The sequence below is a fragment of the Elephas maximus genome, chromosome 5 (assembly GCF_024166365.1).
Source record: "Elephas maximus indicus isolate mEleMax1 chromosome 5, mEleMax1 primary haplotype, whole genome shotgun sequence".
NCBI lineage: Eukaryota > Metazoa > Chordata > Mammalia > Proboscidea > Elephantidae > Elephas > Elephas maximus.
This window is the reverse complement of record NC_064823.1, coordinates 88,708,946-88,732,228: the sequence shown is the minus strand read 5'-3', so window position 1 is coordinate 88,732,228 and position 23,283 is coordinate 88,708,946. Positions and strand designations below refer to the sequence as shown.

Genomic DNA, 23,283 nt, shown 5'->3' with positions numbered 1-23,283 from the left:
TAAAGTCTGTTTTATCCGAGATTAGTATTGCCACTCCTGCTTTTTTTGGTAGTTATTTGCTTGATATATTTTTTTCCATCCTTTAATTTTTAGGAAATTTATGTCTTTGTTTCTAAGGTGTGTCTCTTGTAGGCAACATATTGATGGATCCTGTTTTTTTTTTTTTTATGCATTCTGTCACTCTGTGTCTCTTTATGGGTGGACTTAGGCCATTTGCATTCAGTGTAATTATTGATAGGTGTGAGTTTGTTGTTGTCATTTTGCAGTGCTTTTTTTGTGGTGCTAACATTTTCTCTGTACCTCTTTCTCTCCTTTGCTGCATTCTTCTTGTTTGTGGATTTTCCATTTCTTTTTTTAGATTTTGTTTTTATTGAGACAGTTTTTCTTTTTTATTTTGATGAGTAGGTTTGTTAACTTTCTTTGTGGTTACTTTGAAATTTACCAGTCTATTATTATTATTACTTGGTATCACCTTGCTTTCTTCTCCATTAGGGAGTTCTATATCTATAGCATTTCTTCCCTATTTTTTTTGTTCTGATGCTGTTGACATTCAGAGATTAACCTCTCTGGTTCCCTGTTGCAATTGTTTTGGTTTTGGATAGTCCTTGAGAGTTCATTTCCTAGGTTGGTATCTGGCTGGTACAATCTTGTGGCCTAGATTCAGGCTGTGCTCTGATGTTGTTTGTTCTCAGATCAAAGGCCTCCACTTAATAATTCTTATAAGTTTGGTTTGGTTTTTACATATTCCCTTAATTTATGTTTATCTAGAAATGTCCTAATATCACCATCATATATGAATGAAAGTTTTGCAGGATATATTATTCCTGATTGGCAATTTTCTTCTTTCAAGATTTTATATATGTCATCCCTTTGCCTTCTTGCCTGCATGGTTTCTGCTGAATAATCAGAGCTCAGTCTTATTGTTTCTCCTCTGTACGTGACTTTGTTTTTTTCAAGCTGCTGTCAGGGTTTTTTCTTTACCTTTGGTTTTAGTGAGTGTGATTAGGATATGCCTTGGTGTTTTTCTTTTGAGGTCTATCCTATATGGGGTTCGTTGAGATTCTTGGATGGTCAGCTTTTTATCATTCATGATATTAGGGCAGTTTTCTGTCAGCAGTTCTTCAATGATCCTCTGTGTTTTCCATTTTCTCTCCCTGTTCTAGAACTCCAATCATTCACAAATTTTTGCTTTTTATTATATCCCACATAATTCTCAGGGGTTCCTAATTTTTCTTCTTTCTTTTTTCTGATATTTTCTCAAACAGAGTGTTCTCAAATGTTTGTCTTCAATTTCACAGATTCCATCTTCCGTGATTTCAAACCTGCTCCTCAGCCCTTTTATGACACTGTCCGTTTCTGAAATCTTGTTGTTTATCTTTTGAATTTCTAATTGTTGTTTTTGTATGATTTCTAGCTGTGAATTTATTTTGGTGTTTTCTTCCTGTATTACTTTCCTGAATTGTTTGATTTTTTGGTCTGTATTTTCCATGAATTTGTCTGCTTTTTCCAAAAAATTGTCTATATTTTCCTCATTTTTGTCTGTTTTTGTTTCAACTCTTGGATTGCTTTGAATATTAAAGGTTTGAATTCCCTGTCAGGTGGTTCTAGTGCCTTTTGTTCTACTGGAAAGTCATCTGGTGTTTTATTTCGGGCATCTACTGGAATCAATCTGTCCTGTGTTTTTATATGTTTTCATATTGTTTGCTATCTTCGGGACAGTCAGTATTTTCTTTGTTTCCTGATTGTAGATTTATCTGTTTCATCCTGCTTTTTTGTTTTATTTGGTTATGTCTGAGCAGATAGGCTGTGCATTCTTTGTTGTTTGCTATCTTTTCATTTCCTTGTCCAATGGGCAGGGCCAGTCATTCAGCTGTGGTGCAGCAGGGCAGGTACAGCTGGGTTGTTTGCGGCACATACTAGTGCCAACAGGGCAGGCCAGGGATCAGTCCTGGGCAGGTTCCAGTAGGCCATGCCCGTGCTGCTCGGGGGTGCGATGTTCAGGTCATAGTACAAGTAGGCAGGAAAGAGGGGGCAGGTTGTGATGTGTGGAGCTAACAGGGGTATGGGAAAGAGGAGAGCAATAGGAGCCAAAAACAAACAAAAAGGGTGCTAAGGGAGGTTACCATTGGAGTGGAGTGATGAGACACTGAGAAATGGAGAAAAGCAAAAAGAAAAAGGGAAAAAGAAAGAAAAAAATAACAAGATGACAATTTGGAAATGAAAAAAAAGAAAAGCTCCCAGGAGTCCCAGATTCCCACCGGTGGGGCTGCTAAGACTAGGGAAATGGCTTCCAGACTGCACAGTACATACAGGCTGGCTAGAGGGGACATAGGTGTCACACACGTATTCAGGAGACAGGAAAATAAGATAAATGTAGAGAGATGAGAACTGAGAAATGAAGAAAGACAGAAAGGGAATATGAGAGAGAAAAGAAAAGAAAGAAGAAAAAAGAAATGTCCCCAGGGATCCCACCTATGTGGCTGTGCAGATTGAGGGAGTGACTCCTAAACTTTGCAGTGCAGCCTGACTATAAGGGACCCCCAAGAGGCAAAAAGAATAAGAAAAACAAACAAAACAGAACAAAGAAAAACAAACAAAACAGAACAAAGCAAAACAAGAAAAAGAAAAAAAAGTCCCAGGGATCCCATCAGAGTGGTGTCACAGGCTGGGGGAGTGGTTCCTGTTGAGCGTGGCTTCACAGCCTTTCAAGAAGAAGCAAAGATGGCCTATGGAGCCAAGTGTTCCAGAGAAAGGAGGGGGAGGTGGTAGGAGGCACAGAAGAAACCAGAAGAGAGGAAAAGAACTAAAACCATCTCAGGGGCCTGGCCTGTGTGAGCAGGGCGAATCCAAGCAGCCTAAGGCCAAAGCAATTGCCTCCCGTCCAAGAGACCGTGGCTGGCGGAAAGCAGAGGAGGCAAAAGGAGGGGTGAAGAGAGGGTTAAGAAAGCATGTAGCATTTGTTACCAGGTTTTCTGTCTCCTGCTGGGAATTTTTAAAGCTGCTCTCCTGTACTCCCTGTCCGCAGATCTCCGACGTGAGCGGGGCGAATCCAAGCAGCACAGATGCTGCACTGCTCGCCCAGCGGAGCCACCGCAGCCAACCAGGAAGCTCGGAGGTAGAGCAGGGGAGAGAGAATGAGAGGTGGGAAAGCTTGTATCGCTGGTTACCGGGTGTTCTGTCTGCTGCTGGGAGTTCTGCGAAGCTGCTTTCCCAAGCTCCCCGTCAGGAGTCCAAGATGGTGGATCCGTACTGCCTTAGCTGATGGGGCCCTCTGCACGTATCTCTCCTTTCTCTCTGTCCTCTGTCAGCTTCTTATTCCATTCAGTGCTTGGCTGAGTTCTTTATCTCTTCATCTGACACTTCAGGCTCCCGGAGTGACATTTGTCTCTGTTTTACTCAGCGTTTCAGGTCTTTGCTGTGGAGGGACGGTGTAGCGCTTCTGTCTAAGGTGCCATGTTGGCTGGAAGTCCTTCCCTCAGAATTCTAGCAAACATCAGCCCTGTGCAGTAAGGATCAGCAAGTATCCAGCCCCCCAAATGTGGATTTTAATTCAGTTTTCACATTCCCACTTTTCCATCCTTGTTGCCAGTTGCATGTGCTTGTGCTGTCTCTCTCTCTGATCCTAGCCACCCAGAGCTAGATCAAAGTCCACAAGTTAAAAGGATACTGTCCTTCAGACTGCAAAATAGGCAGATGCCAGCTGCAAGTTTAGGGAGTTCATAAGACAGCACAGCCATCTGATTTTCTGACCATAAATTAGGAGCTGGTTTACCACTTCTCTTCTGGATGTCAACTACAAGCTTGGGAGTCCACATGACACGCTTACTGTCTGACCTCCTTGCTCCCACTACTCGTTTGGGTTTGATAATTTTCTGGAATGACTCACAGAACTCAAAGAGAGTATACCATACTTACAACTACAGATTTATTATAACCAAATAGAATAAAAATGGCTAGATGTGTAGGATAAGGTCTGCAAGGGTGCCAGATGTGAAGCTCCATGTCCCATGGAATGTGCTACCCTCCCAAAATTTGTCTCTTAACAGAATTGAGACAGTTGTTAAGTTCATTTGCACAAGAAAATTACTAGACACATATGGTTTTACAGGTAAATTCCAGCAAAATTTAAGGTAATGAACCTTAAATGAAAATAAAAAAAAGGGGGAAATACTTAGATCAATCCAAAATGTCAATGCAACTTCATCAAAAAATGATAAAAGAAGAAACATATCCAAGGTCCATGATTTCTCATAAATATAAGTGCAAGTATCTTTGTCAAATAGGAGCAAAATGGAATCAATGATGATGAAGAAAACATGAAGTATCAGTATCACATTGATACTAACTCAACGGTAAAAGGAGGGCGTTATAGAAAATTTGTAAATGTCGCACACAAATTTAACGGATTAAAAGAGAAAAAAAACTTGCTAGCCCTTCATTAGGTAATTTTAAAAAATGTAGTAAAGCTTACCTTCAAGTTTTGGTAAAAAACATTTCTTAAAAATTAGAGAAGAGGGTTTCTTTAGTCTGATATGAATGATCATATATTTAACGTTTTAAATAGGAGCGAAAAATTAGAAGCATATCCATTAAAATCAAATATAAGGTGAGAATGTCCTAGGATGCCACTTCTATTTAATATTGAACAATAAAACTAGGGAAATATATTAAACGCCTAAGGATTGGAAAGAAGGACATAAGATTGCCATTACTTTCAAATGCTGTGTCTGTATTGAAAATGAAAGCAATCGACAGCCAACAACTACTGTCAATTTCAATTTCCTGCTGCTTTCAAAAGTCTCCAGAGAGGACTATTTGGGTGAACCCAAACTGATGCTAGAGAGCAAGGAAGCCCGTAGATGCAGTCGACAAAAGAGCCTTCTGGGGCTCTGAGCAAGGTTCATTCAGAAAGTGTGCAGGAAAGGGTTAACTCAGTAACCCTGGGTTTCTCAGAGACCCTTTTTCACGACTTGCTCCTAACTGGGTCTTTGCTTTGAGCCCTTTGAATGTTCTGCCTGAAAAGAATATGTTTGTATGTCTAAGGCTTTGTCCAGATAGCTTATGCTAATGATATGATTTAGGGTGAACACCTGTTTTTGTTCTGGGGGTCTGGAGTATGAGTAGCTAGATGTCAATCACATGCATAGGCACTGCATGCCTTCATGATTGAGCTCCAATAAAAACGCTGGACATCAAGGCATGGGTGAGCTTCTCTAGTTGTCAACACTTCACACAATGTTGTTACACATTGCTGCAGCAAGGAGTTAGTACTTCCCCTGCAACTCCACTAGGAGGGGACACCGTGAAGCTTGCTTCTTCTGGCTTCTCTTGAACTTCACCCCATACTCTTTTTTGCTTTGTTGGTTTTATTCTGTACCCTTTTGCTGTAATAAACTGTAGCCATATACATATGACCATTTCTGAGTTCTGTGAATTCCAGTAAATCGTCAAGCCTAAAGCTAGTCTTCAGAATCCCTGACGCAGGATAGAAAGTGGTTCTGAAGAGATCCATGGAGAATTTCTGATAGAAAATATTTGCATGTTTTGTAAAGCATTCAGGAACTGATCTAACAAAAGTCATGGAAGGTTTGTACAAAGACTTGCAAAACATTATGATGCTAATTAAGACATAAATAAATGGAAAGATATTCATGTCAGGAAAAATTAATATTATAGAAAAGCCAATTCTTTCCAATTTGAAATAGTCAATGAAATGCCATTCAAGATTGATACAGATCTTCTGGAAACTTTTACAGCTACCTCTAAAATATAATTGAAAGATCAAAGGACCCAAACCTGCAAAATGCTTCTTAAATAATAATAAATAAATAAATAGTATATATACACGTATATATGTATACATATGAGGTTGCGGCTAGAGTGCCAACTTCCATTTAGTACTGAATTGGAGAAACAACTAGCTCAATCAGATGACTGGATTGTAGTAATTAATAGTAATTAAGGCAATGTGATATTGGTACAGGTTAAACACACTATTAAATGGAACGGAGTAGAAAGCCACAAAGTCATGATTGTATAAAATCTTTTTGACATGTCAAATATGTGGGGAAATCTTCAATAAATGGACTTGCAAAAAGTTGCTAGACAAAGAGCTTGTTATACATATGAAAATCAATGAAATTAGTTCCTTCATAAAAATCAACCCCAGAAGAATTAAGATTATGAATATCTGAAGTGTTACTTTTAATGCATTTAGTAACAAATTGTCTTCTTCTGGGCTCTCTAGAGGAGCAAAACCAGTGAAGCACGTATATATATATACATATATATATAACTATATATATATAGTTATACATAAATTGGCAATTGTGTTTATTAACTGCATACGCAACACATAAGATTTCTTTACTAATATAGAGAGGCCCCTGGGTGGTGTAAATAGTTAATGCACTTGAATGCTAACTGAAACTGCTAGCCACCCAGGCACCTCTGAAGAAAGGCCTGGAGATATACTTCCAAAAAATCAGGCACTGAAAATCCTATGGAGCACAATTGTAAGCTAACACACATGGGGTTGCAATGAGTTGGAATCTACTTCTTGGCAAATGGTTTTACTGATGCAGAAAACTGGCTTTTTAACCAGTGTGGGTAGATTTTGGAAACCCTGGTGGCGTAGTGATTAAGTGCTACAGCTGCTAACCAAAGGGTCGGCAGTTCCAATCTGCCAGGCACTCCTTGGAAACTCTATGGGGCAGTTCTACTCTGCCCTATAGGGTCGCTATGAGTCGGAATCGACTTGATGGCACTGGGTTTGGTTTTGGTTTGGTTAGGTAGATTTTATCTTGCTACTTCTAAAAACCCCCCATGCCGTCGAGTCGATTATGTCCTTTAAAATATTAGCATTTTAGGGTTTTTCTTTACTACAGTTCAACATGTTATTTTTCTTGTTTATTTTTCCTATACAGAACTGAAGAACAACTATTGCAATGAAAACTCTACAGAAATTCAACATGAATTATAAAACCTCCAGTGTTCAAAAACAATAATATAGCATGTAAGTCACCTGCCCCCCTTTAGTATCAGTTTACAGTTGAGTACTGATAATACTTTAAGAATGTAATTGCAAACAAAAGACAAATTGGATTTTGCAACTTTATCTTGACACTATACCTCAATTTGAAAGAAAATATTCATGGCAGCTATTTCTTGTTCAAATATGTAATATGAGGAGCATAAAGGATTGAAGTAAATCAAATACTTAATTTCTCAAAGGGTAGAATTTCTGTAACTAGATAGTTATCCTGTAATGACTAGAAGTTGGGAACTTTCTGTTTCACAGAAGCTATTTCACACATTATGTAATCTATTACGACCTCTTTTAAGAAGGAAGATTCAGTAAACGCCAAGGACCATTTATTTCCTGCAGATATTCATTTAGCACTTATATATATATATATATATATACAGAGCTCCATGGGAGTATAATTTGCTTTGTCATTGCAGAGTTTCTGGACATTTTGGTGTAAATAATATTTAGCATAAGTATAATTCTTTATACTTCACAAAGCATATAGTCAATTATAATGTTAACAGCCCTCCAAAAAAGTTTAGCAAAATTATTAACTTCATTTTAAAGAGGCAGAAGAATTGTGACCCAAAGAATTTCCATTATTTCCTGAGAGCACACTACTAGCAAGTGGCATTTGAATCAAGAATCTTATGTGTTTTCTGACATCCATCACCTCTGTACTTTTTGTAATCCCCGTATTTAAGGAATATAGACTGTTATCTTATTCAGTACATGCAATAGTCAGTGTGCAAAATATATATGAACAATGGTTATTATCATAGAACATATTTGGAAATGTCTTGAGAAAGAATCACGTGAATAATATAAAAATTTAAAGAAAAGTGTGTTTTTGAGGATTGTAAAATTTGAAATAGTGAAAAAAGAAAATAGAGTTGAGTCACATTATAAGAATATAAAAAACACAGAGTATTGTTTTCAAAATTCTAATTACCATACTCTCAAGGCTACGTGGAAATTTTAATTTCCTTGCATACATTTTGGAGCCCTGGTGGCATAGTGGTTAAGAGCCTGTCTGCTAATCTAAGGTCAGCTGTTTGAATCCACCAGCTGCTCCTTGTAAACCCTATGAGGCAGTTCTACTCTGTCCTATAGGATCATTATGAGTCAGAATCGACTCAACGACAAAGGGTTTGGTCCTGGTTTTTTGCATGTATTTTATTTAAATACATGCTAGGTTCAACATCTTCTCTCTAGATCAAATATATGAAAAAGGTTAAGAGTTTAAGTGATGGAAAATTGGAAGAACATTCCAACATGATGGAAAGAAAAGTGTTACACAAATTCTACTTATGGAAGGTAAGATTAATATCAAGTGACAGTAAGGATATTTGTCCATTAAGGCCCACAGGCCTTTGCACTAACTTGTTTTTCCCTCTACCTGACATGCTTTTCCTCCTGAGGTCATGTTGGTTCTAACCCTCACTCCTCTCAAGTCTTCACTCAATATCACCTTTTCTATTGAGATCTTGCTTGGCAACCCTGTTTAAACATGTAACCGTTCCTCCAGAACTCTCTATTCCTCTTATTTTACTACATAGCATACATCACCATCAAACATCCTATGCATTTTCAGATTTATTTATTGAATGTTTCATGAGAGTGCAAGTTTCATGAGGATAAGGTAGATATTTTGATCTGTTTTCTTACTGCTGTGTTCCTAGTACAGAGGAAAGTGTCAGGCACCGGGAGGTGTTCAATAAATACTTTTCGAACAAATAAAGCAAGACAGAAAGAAAGAGGGAAGGAAGAAAGGAAGGAAGGAATGAAGGGAGGAATGAAGGGAAACTCAGAAGAGTAGAAAGGGAAATAATATAAACAATCAACCAGAATTGGCCTTGAAAGTTCACATTATTTTGTTTGATCCTCATACAGAATTTGTGAGGTAAGGAAATGAAGTCTTGTCAAAGGATACAAAGAAAGTAAACTGAAGGAGAGTGAGATACAGTGCCAGCCCAAGGACCCACAGAACCCTAAAGATGAAGAGATAAGAGGCACGGTACGGTAGAAGTTCAGGTTTTCTAGTGCCCACTACTATGCCTTTGAATATTTCCTGTAGAAAAAGAAAAGGGTGAAGAACAAAGAGGGGGAAGATGGTAAGGCTCATATCACCTCAACGTATTTGCCAGGGGCTGCCAATTTTTGGGTTCACACGTGCACACTCATGTGCATGATTTATTTGGGGGAGGGGGAGAGTGAGCTATCACAATGTATCCCTTTAAAGGTAATTTCATTTCTATTTAAAGATTAATTTACAAACTGAAATGCAATTATCTCTATAGGTACAAGATCATTTGTGTTAAGAGACTATAGCCTACATATTAATACAACCATTTCTTTTTTTTTACAAATTTATCAAAGGACAATGATCAAGGAATTGTACAAAAATAAAATAAGTACAATTACTTCAACTTGGTGTATGTAGTAGAATGAAAATACTTTGTTATATTAACTATAACAATAAATACCAGCTACCCTGAGTCATTAATAAGAAAAAAATTGTGGAGACTTACCTAGAACTTTGCTGTAGTATGAATTCCATTCTCCCCAGTAGGATTGAAATATATAATCTTGCAGAGGATAAGATAAGGTGTTTTTAACCCTTTCACCAAAGTTCATCTGGTCAGTGAGCTCTGATAAGGCTGCTGGTACGTAGGAGGCAGGTGCTGGAATTTTTCCACAGTGTCTTTCTACTGTTGAGGCTGGAGAGAACCTCAACGTATACATAAATGGAATTCCTAATTTCAGAGCAATGAGATCACCACAGATTGTTACTGGGTCTGCTACTAACACATCAAATCCACTTTTCTGAAGTCTTGCCATTAATTTGGAGTTGTTTAATACTCCCTCACAGATTTGTAAATTAATTCGAAAGAAGGTTTCTAGGAGTTTCCCTAGTTCTTTGTAGAAAGTCCAGAGTGTTAAAGGAGTTGGTCTGTGGTCTATCCACAGCATTATCATATGTTCAATTAAGTCATCGATATTGCTCTTCTTGTAGGAAACAGGTATCACTTCAAAATTCACGGGAGAGTCCGGATTGGAGTTGATGAATAGAGTTGCTGATGAAGCCAGTACAGTAACACTGTGATTTCTTTGAGTCAACTCTTCTAGAATTATCTTAATATTTAACCAGTGGCTACCATCCGCAGGCCAAATTAGCACATTTCCACTAAGAACTATTTCAATCATTATCAAATTATAAAGCAGTAGCTGGAAAAACTTCTTAGGCATGGTGATATTCAAGATGGAAACCATCCTACTGTAAATCTTTTAAGACGAAAAGAAACTTTGAAAGTGGACATAGGCAGATTATCATTTTTCAAATAAATATGTGTTTAATGTGATGGTTATACTCATTCACAGGTCAACTGATCTCAAGATTAAAAGAAAAACAAAATAATTCAAATTCTTAGGTGCATTAATATTTTTATCGCAACAACAGAAATGAAATCTGATCTTACTTTAAAAGAAAAAGAAGTGGGCTAGTTATAACCCCAATATTTATGTACTCTGCAATAATGACCATCATTTATAAAATGTGTCTTCAGTTTAATATATCTTTCTCAACATAAAATTAACATAAACATAGCAATTCTTTTCTGCTAAAGCTACTTTGTCAAAACTTATAGTACCTTCAAGTTTGATGTCTTCGCTCACCAGGCATTTTTATGTTTATTGTCTTATTCAATCCTTTTAACAATATAGTGAAACAGAAGGTATTTCCTCCATTTCATGGATAATGAAATTAATGTTGAGTTGCATACCCAAAAAATATATGGCAAAGCAGTAGAATTGGGATCATAACCACAAAACTATATGGTTTTTAAAACTTGATGCTGGATTTCTGTAGTATGAAACCTCATCTCTGTAAGTTTTAGGAACTTTGATAACTCACAAGCATCAGCATTACTATAATTTTCTTGCGGTTCATATTAGGAAGAAAAAAAATAATAACAAAAATCTTCATTTATATGACTTAGATCAATTGGGCTGTACAGTGAACATTTGATAGAAGATATTTCTCTACCCTGATAAGACAAAATGATCATTGTCTCCTATTCCTTGATACGGAATTATTTCAATCTCTCCAGTATGCCGTCTTCTGACACAAATCAAAGAGATAAAGGAACCAGGAAATTTTTATTCAGAGTTGAGTAGTGGGCTAGGTTAGGTGGACTCTGGATTTCAATAGTCTCAGAGTCACTGACTGATCTTTTACAAATTTTGTAACCTTGAGGAGTTACCTAGACTCTCTTGGCCTCAGTTTTCTCACCTGTAAAGGAGATGATGAAGATAATTTGTTATAATAACTTGTGGATTAGCAATAATATATGTAAAGCTTCTTTGCAAACTGCTTGGTTTAAAGCAAGTGTTTAGTAATGTTAGTGGCTTGGTAAATTAGCTGAATGATTGATCAGTAAATCAGTGTACTATCTACAGAATGGCTGGCAAGACACGAATTTAATGATATCAGTTGGGGTTCTTGGTGAATTCCAAACTGAACAAGAGTGACTATATAAAGATGGTATTTAGAAGTTAAAATTATTAGGGGCTGCTAGTAAAAATTGCGGATAACAAATAAAGTAATTAAAAAGATAGAAAACAGGAATTAAGGATGGAAATTAAGAAGCAAATTTGCAGAAGTGAGAAATCTTGAGAACTGTGCATATCTCACAGCCAAAAGAATCTCAGAGGCATCCCACTGATGTCATACCTGTGGCTGTCATTTGATGTATGTGTCACTGTGGCAAAAAAGAATGCTACCAGAAGGCCGTTTGAAAGATTCTAACAATTGAGATTAATTTAAATTAAAAAAAAATAGGAAGAAACAGAGGAAGAAGAGAGGGAAGCAAGAGAAAAGCTATGAAGCAAAAAAAGAAAGAAAAAGATTCTAACCAAAATTTATTATTCTCCAAGGAAAGGACTATATGTAATACTTTTAGTTTTCTTTTTTTTTTTTTTGGTCTTTTAAAATGACTACTAAAAATTTTCTTTTTCACTAAAGATAAAATCTGTGCAGATATACACACTCAAACGTGCTTCATTTCTAGCTCTTTATAATAAATTATTTACCAGTGCTTAGTTAGTATGTAGTTCATGCAAAGGACTGAATATTGTGGTCATTCTTTTTAAAGATATGCTGTTTTTCCTCTTTAATATATTAATATATTATATTTGCAAGATAGGTTATTCTTATTCTAGATGGCATTAGTCCCTAGAGATTATCTGCCTGTTTGTTTTTAATGTAGCCAAAGTGTGAGACACTGTTGGTAACAATATGCAATGTTTATGCATTACAAATATTTTTACTGACATTAAAATGCTACAGTATCCTGTATCCTGTCCTTAAATATGCCCATAACTTTGGTGGCTTTTTTTTTTTTTTCTTAATATGAATATAAGAATTAAAGTTACCTGCTTCAATTTTAAACAAACATGTTTGATATCTACAGAAGCATTTTCTTATTTTTTCTGTTGGAGGCTGCTCATGTAGTCCTCTGATGTTAGGGCCAGAAAGAAATCCTCAGGCAACCTGCTCAAGATAACAGAGTCACATGGCGACCTGTACCTTAAGGAATAGCAGGTTACCTAGTGATGGTACAGCCCAATTAAATGCCATTCAGTAAATTAAAGAAAAAAAAAAGGTGAGAAGTGTAACAGCAGATTGTAAGGCTGTATACATTGAAAAGAAGAACCCCAGAAAGTTTAAACCTAAAATATTCTAACTACTGAATTCTCAATTGTAATTTAAAAGGAGCCTTTTTTTCCCCCTAGAACTAGGAAATACAGCATATAAACTTTGATATCAGAGAGACTTAGTTTGCGAACTAGTTTCTCAAACTAATAGTTATACAATTTTGTTTTAATACATAATTTTTGATATTTCCAAACCTCAATATCCTTATCCACAAAATCATGATAGTAGGTTTTTCTTCACAAGTTCACTGCAAGGATTAAGAAAGATTATATATGTGAAGCACGTATTACAGTGTCTAGCACATAGATGAGATCGATAAATAATAATTGCTGTTACTATTATGATATTCATGAGCTTGAACTCATGACCTGAAATGAAGTAAGTAATTTGGACAATATCCAATTCCTAGCAATTAGCAGAGATTAAAGACTCACTGTGAGGTTCTTATCGAATTCCACTGCAGAGAAGTAATCTTATAGAAAGTTGTCCTATTTATTTACTCAGGTGTGACAATTTGAGACCTGAGGGGAAAGCTTATATGGGTTGGTTGCAATGTCTTTGATTACAGCATTTAAGCAAAAGTAGTACAAGATAAATTCAAATCACAAATTGTAAAAAAGTTATTTTTTAAGTGAATTCCCTTTACCATACCCATTTATCATTCCAAATCTAAAAAAGACTTGTAGAATTGTGAATTACTCTGTTATGTCGATACATTTGCTTCTTACCTGGTCTTTTGAATAAGAGTGTTCGTGTCCCTGGACATCAGAAAGAATATTCAGTTTTAGTAAAGACAAACTTAAATACTCATTCTAAGTTGGAAGAGTGTCAGTTAATTAGAAACATGATATTATTAGAATTAGAAGGTAATAACATCCTTAGAAATCTTGATTACTTTCCCATGAAAGTAATCATGTTAGGAAAGATTAGTTTTAAGACAGGGGAATAATGTGCTTTTATTACCAGCATCAACTTACAGACACAATACAACGGGATACGTGATTCAGAGACCGCTACGCCAGCTTGATGGGCAAAGTGAAATGGAGGGTAACCTTACCAGTATGAATAAGGAGCATTTTAATCCTGAGAATTATTATTCCAAGGCTGAGAACAAGTACTTGCTAAAAGCACAAATAAGGGGATAAAAATATAAACATATATTGTGATGAAGGAACCCTTCTATGGACATTTCACTATGGCAGTTACTGGGATGCTACACATATTCAGTTATGCTGTTAGTTTAGTATGTGCATGGGGAGATGAAATGAGTTTTTACAGATCTTGACTGCTTCCCTGCTTCATAAAATTGCCGTTTCTTCTTCCTTTTTCTCCATTCTTTAGTAAGAGTCAGTTTTAACTTTATGATGTTACCTGTTCACTTATACGTTCAGAGAACCCCCACAGGCTGATCTGTAATCCTCAGGGAGATGTTTGTTCTCTCTGGATGACAGAGCTAGTAGGTCTTCCTTCACATCCCAAGAGATAAACATTTATTTTCGAATTTTTGGGGTAACTCTTTAACCAATTCTGAGGAGATGATTTCTTTTGCAGAGCATCAGTGTTAGTTACAATTGGCTCACCCGCTTTTGGTCATACTCATCCACATATAATAACTCACACTCTCAGCCACACAGTAACCTATCATATCTATTTTATTGATATTATATTTTATAATTATTTTCAAACAGACATCTGAGAAACGAAGGCAGTGTGTCAATAGCTATCACTACAGAGAAGCCTCAATTTTTTTTCTTTTCACAATTCATGCATTGTACTTTGTCATCTTTAAATAGTTTCTAATGCCATTTAGGACTTTCATTCATCAGTTGATAACCATTTCTAGGCCTCACAAGTTCTGCATAGGAGCCAGCATTACAAGCCCTGAAGCATGTGCACAACGATGTGCAATTCTTTACATATTCTTTGAATCTTGGCTTTTCTATTTTGTTAAAAATGAGCGAAAAGGCAAAAATCAATTTGTTGATACTAATGATGAATCATTAAAGTCCCAAAGCATAATACCAATCAGAAATACAGCACGTCAAAAGCAGGAAATGTTCCACCTCTATTGGATTACCAATGGGTTTAAGTCTGTGCTTGTGAGGTTTATCATGAAAGCAAATTACAATATTGAAGAAATAATTTCTAAGACTATGTACAAACTATGAATTCTAATTATGTATTGTGAAATAATTTTAGTTGTTTGAGAGTATAATCACGTTCACAAAATGCCAGTTGATGGCTTGATTTTTTTACAATTTCAGGAATACATTATGGATGAAAGCAAAAGAATGGCATGTAAGAGAAAAACAAAAAAAACTTAGAAAAAAGTTACTGTCAGAGGGGCGCAATTATATATATATATATACACGTATATATAGCATCCCTATATAGACAACACTTACATCTCTAGTTCTAATCCATGACACCCTGTTTGAGACCTTACCACATATATCATCTAACTACTTTGTCACCAGATATTCCCCAAAGGAGCTCATACACTCATGTCTAAATTTGAGTACATCGTTCCCACCCCAAAATCTGCTCTCTCTCATATTCACTAACTCCATTGGTTGTGCCGATTTTCTGCTTACTGAAGTAAAAAATCTTGACACTGTCTTACTCTTCCTCATCTCTCTTTCTGTTCCTTGACAATCAGCTTCTACTAATTCTACCTGATAAACAGCAAATGCTTATTGAATGCTTACTATATCCTAGATGCTATACTAAAATTCTTTCAGATATTAACTAATTCAGTTCTTTCAGCAATCCTGTTAGAAATGAGAAAAAGTGAAGTGCAGATGCAGAGACAATTACTTCTCCAGGTCACATGCTAATAAGTGGAAATTGTATATCAAGACCCTGCTCGCCTGATTGTGTTACTGATTAGGCTCATAAATATTTCTCAAACCGTACCATTTTTCTCCATCATGAGCTACTTTCCGAGTACATACTCTTACCATACCTTTTCCTGAAGAGACATAGTAGCCTATATTCTCGCCTCCCTCCACTCCATTCCCACATCCATTAAGATGTTTTATAAAAACACAAATGTACCAAATAATGTGTGCCTTCTATATTTGTTTGCCAACTGCTCCAACCCCTCCCCCCGAGAGATATTCTCATAAGGGTACTATGCTAATTTTCTTACAGCAACATAACAAAAAATGGCATGGGGGTGCTAATAAAAATACCTCCCGGGGTCTGGGATTGTTATTGGCAAACAAACTTAGAAGGCGTGGGTTATTTGCCTAAAATATGGCAGCCATTATAAGCCAAAAAAAAGCTTGTTGCCTGTGAGTTGAATCTGACTCACAGAGACCTACAGGACGGAGGAGAACTGCCCCATAAGGTTTCCAAAGCTGTACATCTTTATAGAAACAGATTGCCACATCCTTCTCCTGTGGAGCGGGTAATGGGTTCCAACCCCTGACCTTTTGGTAGCAGCTGTGCTCTTTAACCACTGTGCCACCATGGTTCCCGTAGCCATCCTAAAAAAAAAACATTCCTTTAAATGGTTCTCAATTGCTTATTAGATAAAACACAAAGTGCTTAGTATGATATTACAAGATGCTTTGATAAATGTTTATTGAATTAATTCATTCTTGCAATCCCTGTATTTCCAGGGTTGTTTTCCGTGTCTGCCTCCCACGCCCCCAACATTTGGACGGTAAGAAATATTGAATCACCAGTAAGAGCTAGCACCCCTGTGCCATTAAGAGTCTTTGTAACTTGGGGCATACTTTTCTTTCCCCACACGTAGTTTGCAGAAAAGCTCATATCCACTGTTTTGATATATCCTTGTGAATCACCTCAACTCTGAAGTTCTCCACAATACCACTCTATCCCTGTCGCATGACTCTCTCTATACTATCTCTGTTACATATTTCTATTATCTCACTTACATTTTAAATATTATCTTTTATGTCTGACTTCTCTGCTTGACCATGAAATTATTGAAGACAAGGACTTCATCTTAGCCTTTATTATAATCTCATCTAAGGACAGCCTGGTAAATAGCAGAACCTTCAGAATTAGTGAATAATGCATAATAAAATTCAAAACACATTCAATGAGGGGCAAAGCCTATTTCATATTTAGACTAGTATGTGCATAAACATCAACATGTTAAATATGGATGTTTTGATGCTAATAATCATTGGTTGTTGTTGTTAGGTGCCATAGTGACCCTATGTACCACAGAACAAAACACTGCCCAGTCCTGCGCCATCCTCACAATCGTTGCTCTATTTGAACCCATAGTTGCAGATGCTGTGTCAACCTATCTTGTTGAGGGTATCCCTCTCTTTCACTGACCCACTATATATAAACACTATATCATGCTTAAGTTATACAAATAATATTCAAATTGATAAATTATCTTGACCAATGATGTTGTGCTTTCTTCTAAATCCACTTATAAATAAACATGATAAAGGCTTAATGTGTAAATGAACTGGAAAAAAATGTTTTTCTAGCATTGCTTTTTACAGAACAATGATCATTGATATATATGTATATATATATATATACATATGTATATATAGAGAGAGAGAGCCTTGGTGACATGGTGGCTAAGAGATTGACTGCTAATCTAAACGTTGGCAGTTCAAATCCACCAGCCACTCCTTGGAAACACTATGGGGCAGTTCTACTCTGTCCTATACAGTTGCCCTAAGTTGGGATAGACTTGACACCAATGGGTTTGGTTTTGGGTTTTTTATATATATATATAAAACATGCTTAAACACACACATGTCTTATGTTAACAATGGGCTTGTAGAAAATCTTATCTTCTGGCTTTTCTCATACATAACTGTAATTTCTAAGCAATTTTTGTTTTCAATACAATATCTAAATGAGAATCTAATCCTATTTTTAAACTAAGGTATTTGTCAGTAAATCTTATCCATAAAAAAATCTTAGTTGTTATCTTCACATCCAGAAAATTAGTAAACATCACACTGTGATTCCAAAATATATTGCCTTTTATCTTTTTTCCACTAAAAAGTAATAGTACGATGTACATTGATATGTAGGACTGAAAAAGAATAGTCATAGGGAAATAAAGAACTGGCACAAAGTTCTCTGTTCAGCTTCAAATAATAAAACAAAAATTGTTACATACCCAAAGCTTTACTATAGTAGGAATCCCACGATTTCCATAGAGTATCAAATATGTAGTCCTGTAGATGGTAGGAGATGAAATTTCTTATTCTCTCAGTGAAAGACATCTGGTCCGTGAGTTCTGATAAAATAGCAGGAACATAGGAAGGAGGATATGGTACCTTCCCACAATGCTTTTCCACTGTTGATGCTGGAGAAAATCTCAAGGAGAAGATAAATGGAATTCCCAGTTTCAAAGCTACTATGTCACCACAAGGAAATACTGGATCTGATACCAGGACCTCAAACTTGCTTTTATTCAGTTTTTCCATCAGCTTCTGGTTTTGTAGAACACTATCACAGATTGCCCTAGACACCATGTGGAAGTCTTTTATGACTTTGGCCATTTCCTGATAGAATGTCCAAATGGTAGAAGGAGATGGTCTATGTTCTAGCCATGTCAGAACAAAGCTTGTGATCACTTTTTGAATTCTTTCACTGTCAAAGGGCACCTTATATCTTTCAAATGTCAGAGATGTTTCAGAAGTTGGTGTGATGAAGAGTGCACCAGAGGCAACTAGGACAGTAACATTATGCTCTCTTTTAATCAGCTCATCTATAATTATCTTAATATTTAGCCAATGACTACCTTCCATTGGCCATATCAGAACATTCCCACCATGAGTGGTTCCTAGGAGACTTATCTGAAGAGACAGGAGCAGAATGATCTTGTTTAACATGATGTGGCTTGAAGTAGAAGACTCGATATGTGAAACAAATGAATTCTTCCGCCTTTAAATTAAAAAAAGGCAAAAAAATTTCTCAGTTTTGATTCAAACCATTGATATCCTTAAAAGCTTTCTCTCTACCAAATGGTATTAGTTCTAGTAGCTCCATATTTTAAGGTATTTACAAGATTAGGGGTCACCTGTGTCTTCACAACCTACCACTTTAGCTTTGTTTACAATTCTTACTCTCTGATCTTTCTCTTGAGCCTGACCTCGATACTTTCTTTGCTTTTCAGATTTCATTGTACCTTGTGAAGTTGAATTCTTACCATTAAATTGTTTGAAGCTATTAAATATCTCACTGCTACACCCAGGCATCTATCCTGAAAGCCAGGGCCAAAACTCACTCAGAATGTGGTGATGCTAATGTTAAGGGATTTTTCAACATTTCCTATATTTTATATAATGCTATTAGCAGCAATTAAATGTTATTAAAATAGTTATTGAAAGAGATGAAATTATCACAATAATATGTATTAAAAAATGAAGTGCAAACGAATATAGGAAGTGTAAATTTATTACTACTTTAAGATATGTTGAGAAAAATATATTTATGTTAATGAATAATTAAGAAAAAAATAACAAGTCAATGAATAAAATATATAAAAAGTACACGTGTGATTTATTCACAAGATTATGAGTAATGTTACTAGTAAATAAAAGCTATTTGAAGAGAATGGTTAATTCAAGCGTACTTCTGCCAAAAGAGCTGCTCAAAAGGTAACTAGTCTGTGTGAATAAAAAAAAAAAATTTTTTTTTTTTTAAGCAGCTGCTTTATCTCTATCTCTAGGATCAGCCCTTAATAATTGCAAACATTTATTGAGTCCTTGCTATGTGTCAGAGATTGTACAAAATGTTTTACCTGTACTAATCTCATTTATTTCTCATTTTTGAAAAGAAGTCCAATGAGGTAAGTACTATAATTATCCCAACATCAAAGAAAAAAGGAGCCACTACTTAAAAAAAAAAAAGGTTGTGTAATTTGCCAATTTCATATAGTAAAATAAGAAAAGAACTAGGGGTGGCAACTTTATGGCTCTCTGGCTCCCATGGACTATTGTATAAGCACTAGGGTAGATTGCCCCACCAGAGTATATCATGGCTCTTTATCAAGTACAATGCATCTATATAAAAAACAGACTGCCCAAAGTATGCGGGTGCAATATAAAATACACAATATAAATCTGTGTAACACACACTGGACAATGTAGGATCAAGTCATCCAAGTAAAATTATTTCCTTAAATATTGTGCATAAAGAGGGCTGACTCTTCTTGTGTTAAAGTATCTGTTGAAATTAGAAATCCCATATTCTTTAGTTATGTCTTAAAAATGTTTTCCTCTGAGTTCTTCTGTCACCAAAGATAATCTCTCATAAAATGGTGACTGTTTCCTTAAAACAGTACTGCTCAAACTCAGCAGAGTGAATCATACATTTCAGGTGGGAGGGAGCCATAGAACCATGAAATTGCCACACCAAACTCCTTCCTTATTTTGCTGTATGAAATTGGCAAATTACTCAACCTTTCTAAGCAGCAGTTTCTTCTTCTTTGATGTCAGTGGGTTCAATTCTATGCCTTCTGCAGTAAGATTTTGAGGTGTACACAAAATTACTACCTGTTGGTGCCAGGCTGGTCCATAGTTATTTTGCAGGAGACTTTAAAATAGTTAGTTATCATGAAACACTAGGATGAACAATTGGTCATTTTATTTTTTTTTTATGATTTTTTTAATTTTATTTATTAGCAGGGGATCAAATTCAATTTTAGAAAAAATATAGTCTTTCATTGAGTTAATATGTGTTTATTAGGTACCTACTATGCATAACACAACTTACTAAGTGGAAGACAAATCAAAAGGACAGTTCTTACAACTGCTTCACTGTTTACCAGGAAAGATAACAAAAATAAGCATAGGGTGTTAGATTCAGCATGATACTATAGAAAAAATTTAGATTTTAGAATAAAGTAAACCAAAGAATCCTAGCACCAATGGTTTATAACCTTGGTTATGCTGCTTAATATTTATGAGACTTAGTTTCCACATTTTTAAAATGGAAATAAAAAATAACTTAAGAGGATTTGTGATTATAAAATAATAAAACAAAAATAAATATTTGATAAGATATAATAAATGAATAATTGTACAATCAATACTATACATTATTATGTAATAATATATATAAAAATATATATTTAAATGAACAGAATGATGTTTTTAAGCAAGAAATATAGTTCCTGGAGTAAAAGAGACACTCAAAATCTATTGTCTCTATCATTTAATCCCTTCTCCTTCTCTTAACCTGAGAAAATAACAAGTGTCTTTAGATAAATGATACAGGTAAATGCTTTCCAAATTCTAGAGAGTAGAGATTGCTTCCAGAATTTCTTTGGGGGTGAGATGGGGGTTGTGAATAGGAAAGTCTGCATGAGGGCTGTGTATTTTATACTCATCCTAGAGTATGGACTACAAAGACATAAGTGATGAGGGGGCAGTGTGCCCAAAGGCAACCAATGTTACATATAAATAAACTCTTGGACTTTTTTTTTTTAACATTCCTTCAGGACACATTTTCAGAAACGTGACCAGTATTAAGAAATCTCACCTTCTAGATCAAACTAGTCAGTTAAATTTTACATTGCTTTATAGTCTAGATTGTAATAGAAACATAAAATGAAGAAATTCTATTGACATGTTGGTTTAAAAAGGTTGTAAAAATGTAGTTTGCTAAAAATGAGGGTCTAAACTCTTGATTTTAATTATTCTGATCTTAAGATCACTGAAAAGCAAATCTATTATTTTCATAAAATTTTTGAACAGAACTATAGCCAAATATATGATTTATATATATTTGTAAAATCAGATGAGTTCAGAGAAAAAGCTAATACATTTGAAGCCAAGCTAAAACAAATATTTTTTATCAGACATGATAATAAAAAATGTACTTTGCCTGATTGTACAAAAAGGGAGCCAACATGGCATTTACATCACCAGACCAATTACTAGTTTTAAAATAGGATTTTGTATAAGATAATTTTAAGAAAATTTTAGAGTGATTTTAACTTCTTTTGCCATGTATATATGCATATATATATTATATATATACACACATGCATATACATTTATATGCACACATACACATGTGTATATATACACATACATATATGTACACATATACCTATATATGAATATATATGAATATGTGGGTTTGTAAACAAATAAAATAAAAAATATTTAAAAACACAGTACACAATATTAAGAAAATAAGAGACCCACCAAAGGATGACATTTTTCATCCCAATACACATGCTATCGTAAAGATAATTCTTTTGAAAATCATTCTTGCCCTCATCATACTTATATAAAATTTCTAACCTGTTATCTTCTGTGTAGCCTAAAGAAGAAACAAATAAACTCTGCACTGGTTCGCCATTTACTTTTAAAGAGGCCATTAAGTTCACATTTTGGTAAAACTCTCAATTTACTGCTCTATAATACAGTTTTCTCCATTTATATGTAATTATTATGAAGTGCAAAAATCTGAAAAAAACTCAGATTATTTGAAAATGAAACTGAAAACCTTTTCAAGGGGAAGCGAAGAAATAAACTAAAAGTTAACCTACAGTCTTATAATTATTGGTATTTCTTTTAAAATATAAAATACGTACACATGTACATTATATATTGCTTGTCATGCAAGCTTTCAAATTTCTTACCTGAAACTTCCAGGTGGAACTTTAGTAGTTCTCCTTTGCCATTAGGAATAAGATGAACTCAAATAAATCCTAGTTGCATAAGTGTAATGTGAGGAGGAATATGATCTTAAGTGAAGAAAAGATTGTACAGGTTTGTTTACTTTTCACGTTCTCCACCCATTACGTTATGAAGTAGATTAATTTTTTGTTAACGGTGTATTCTACTGGTTCTCCTAGCAACTATTAGCATTGAATACTGTTTTGCTATCACGGTCTTTCCACCACCAACTTCCAAGCTAGGATGGCTGGGGGTATATGAAATAACACATAGTAATGACTTGATGGCACTGGGTTTGGTTTTGGTTTGGGTAATGATTCCAGCTGTGATGCTGGAAGCTATGCCACTAATATTTCAAACACCACAGGGTACCCATTGCTGACAGTTTTCAGTGGAGTTTCCAGACTAAGACAGATTAGGAAGAAGATTCTGGCAATCTTCTTCTGAAAAAATTGGTCAGTGAAAACCTTATTAATAGTAATGGATCATTGCCTGATATAAAGCCAGAAAATGAGCCCCTCAGGTTGGAAGGTACTCAAAATACTACTGGGGAAGAGCTGCCTCCTCAAAGTAGAGTGGGCCTTAATGGCGTGGATTAAGTTTTCTGTACCTTCATTTTCTGAGGTGAAGCAACTCAAAATGAGAAGAGATAGCTGCAAACATTCATTAATAATTGGAACATGGGACATGTGAAGTATGAATCTATAAATATTGGATGTCTTCAAAAATGAAATGAAACACATAAAGATTGATATCTAAGGCACCAGTGAGCTGAAATGGACTTGCATTGGCCATTTTAATCAGACAATCATACGGTCTACCTTGCTAGAAACGACAAATTGAAGAGAAATGGTGCCACATTCATGGTCAAAAAGAACATTTCAAGTTCT

General features: G+C 35.4%; 1 protein-coding gene across 2 annotated transcripts in view; it reads right to left on the bottom strand.

Annotated features, from left to right (window-relative positions):
- UGT2A2 (UDP glucuronosyltransferase family 2 member A2) overlaps positions 1-22,429 on the bottom strand; it is a 106,720-nt gene extending 84,291 nt beyond the window's left edge. The window contains exons 1-2 of one of the 2 annotated variants that reach the window (XM_049886105.1): positions 22,357-22,429; positions 17,875-18,644 (exon numbers count right to left, since the gene is read on the bottom strand). In XM_049886105.1, the coding sequence (XP_049742062.1) occupies positions 17,875-18,592 (718 nt within the window). In that variant the 5' untranslated portion in view covers positions 18,593-18,644; positions 22,357-22,429. Of the gene's footprint in view, positions 1-9,561; positions 10,337-17,874; positions 18,645-22,356 lie in introns of those variants that run through there. The other variant, XM_049886107.1, reaches the window with a different exon arrangement.
- Between the last annotated feature and the right edge of the window lie 854 nt (positions 22,430-23,283).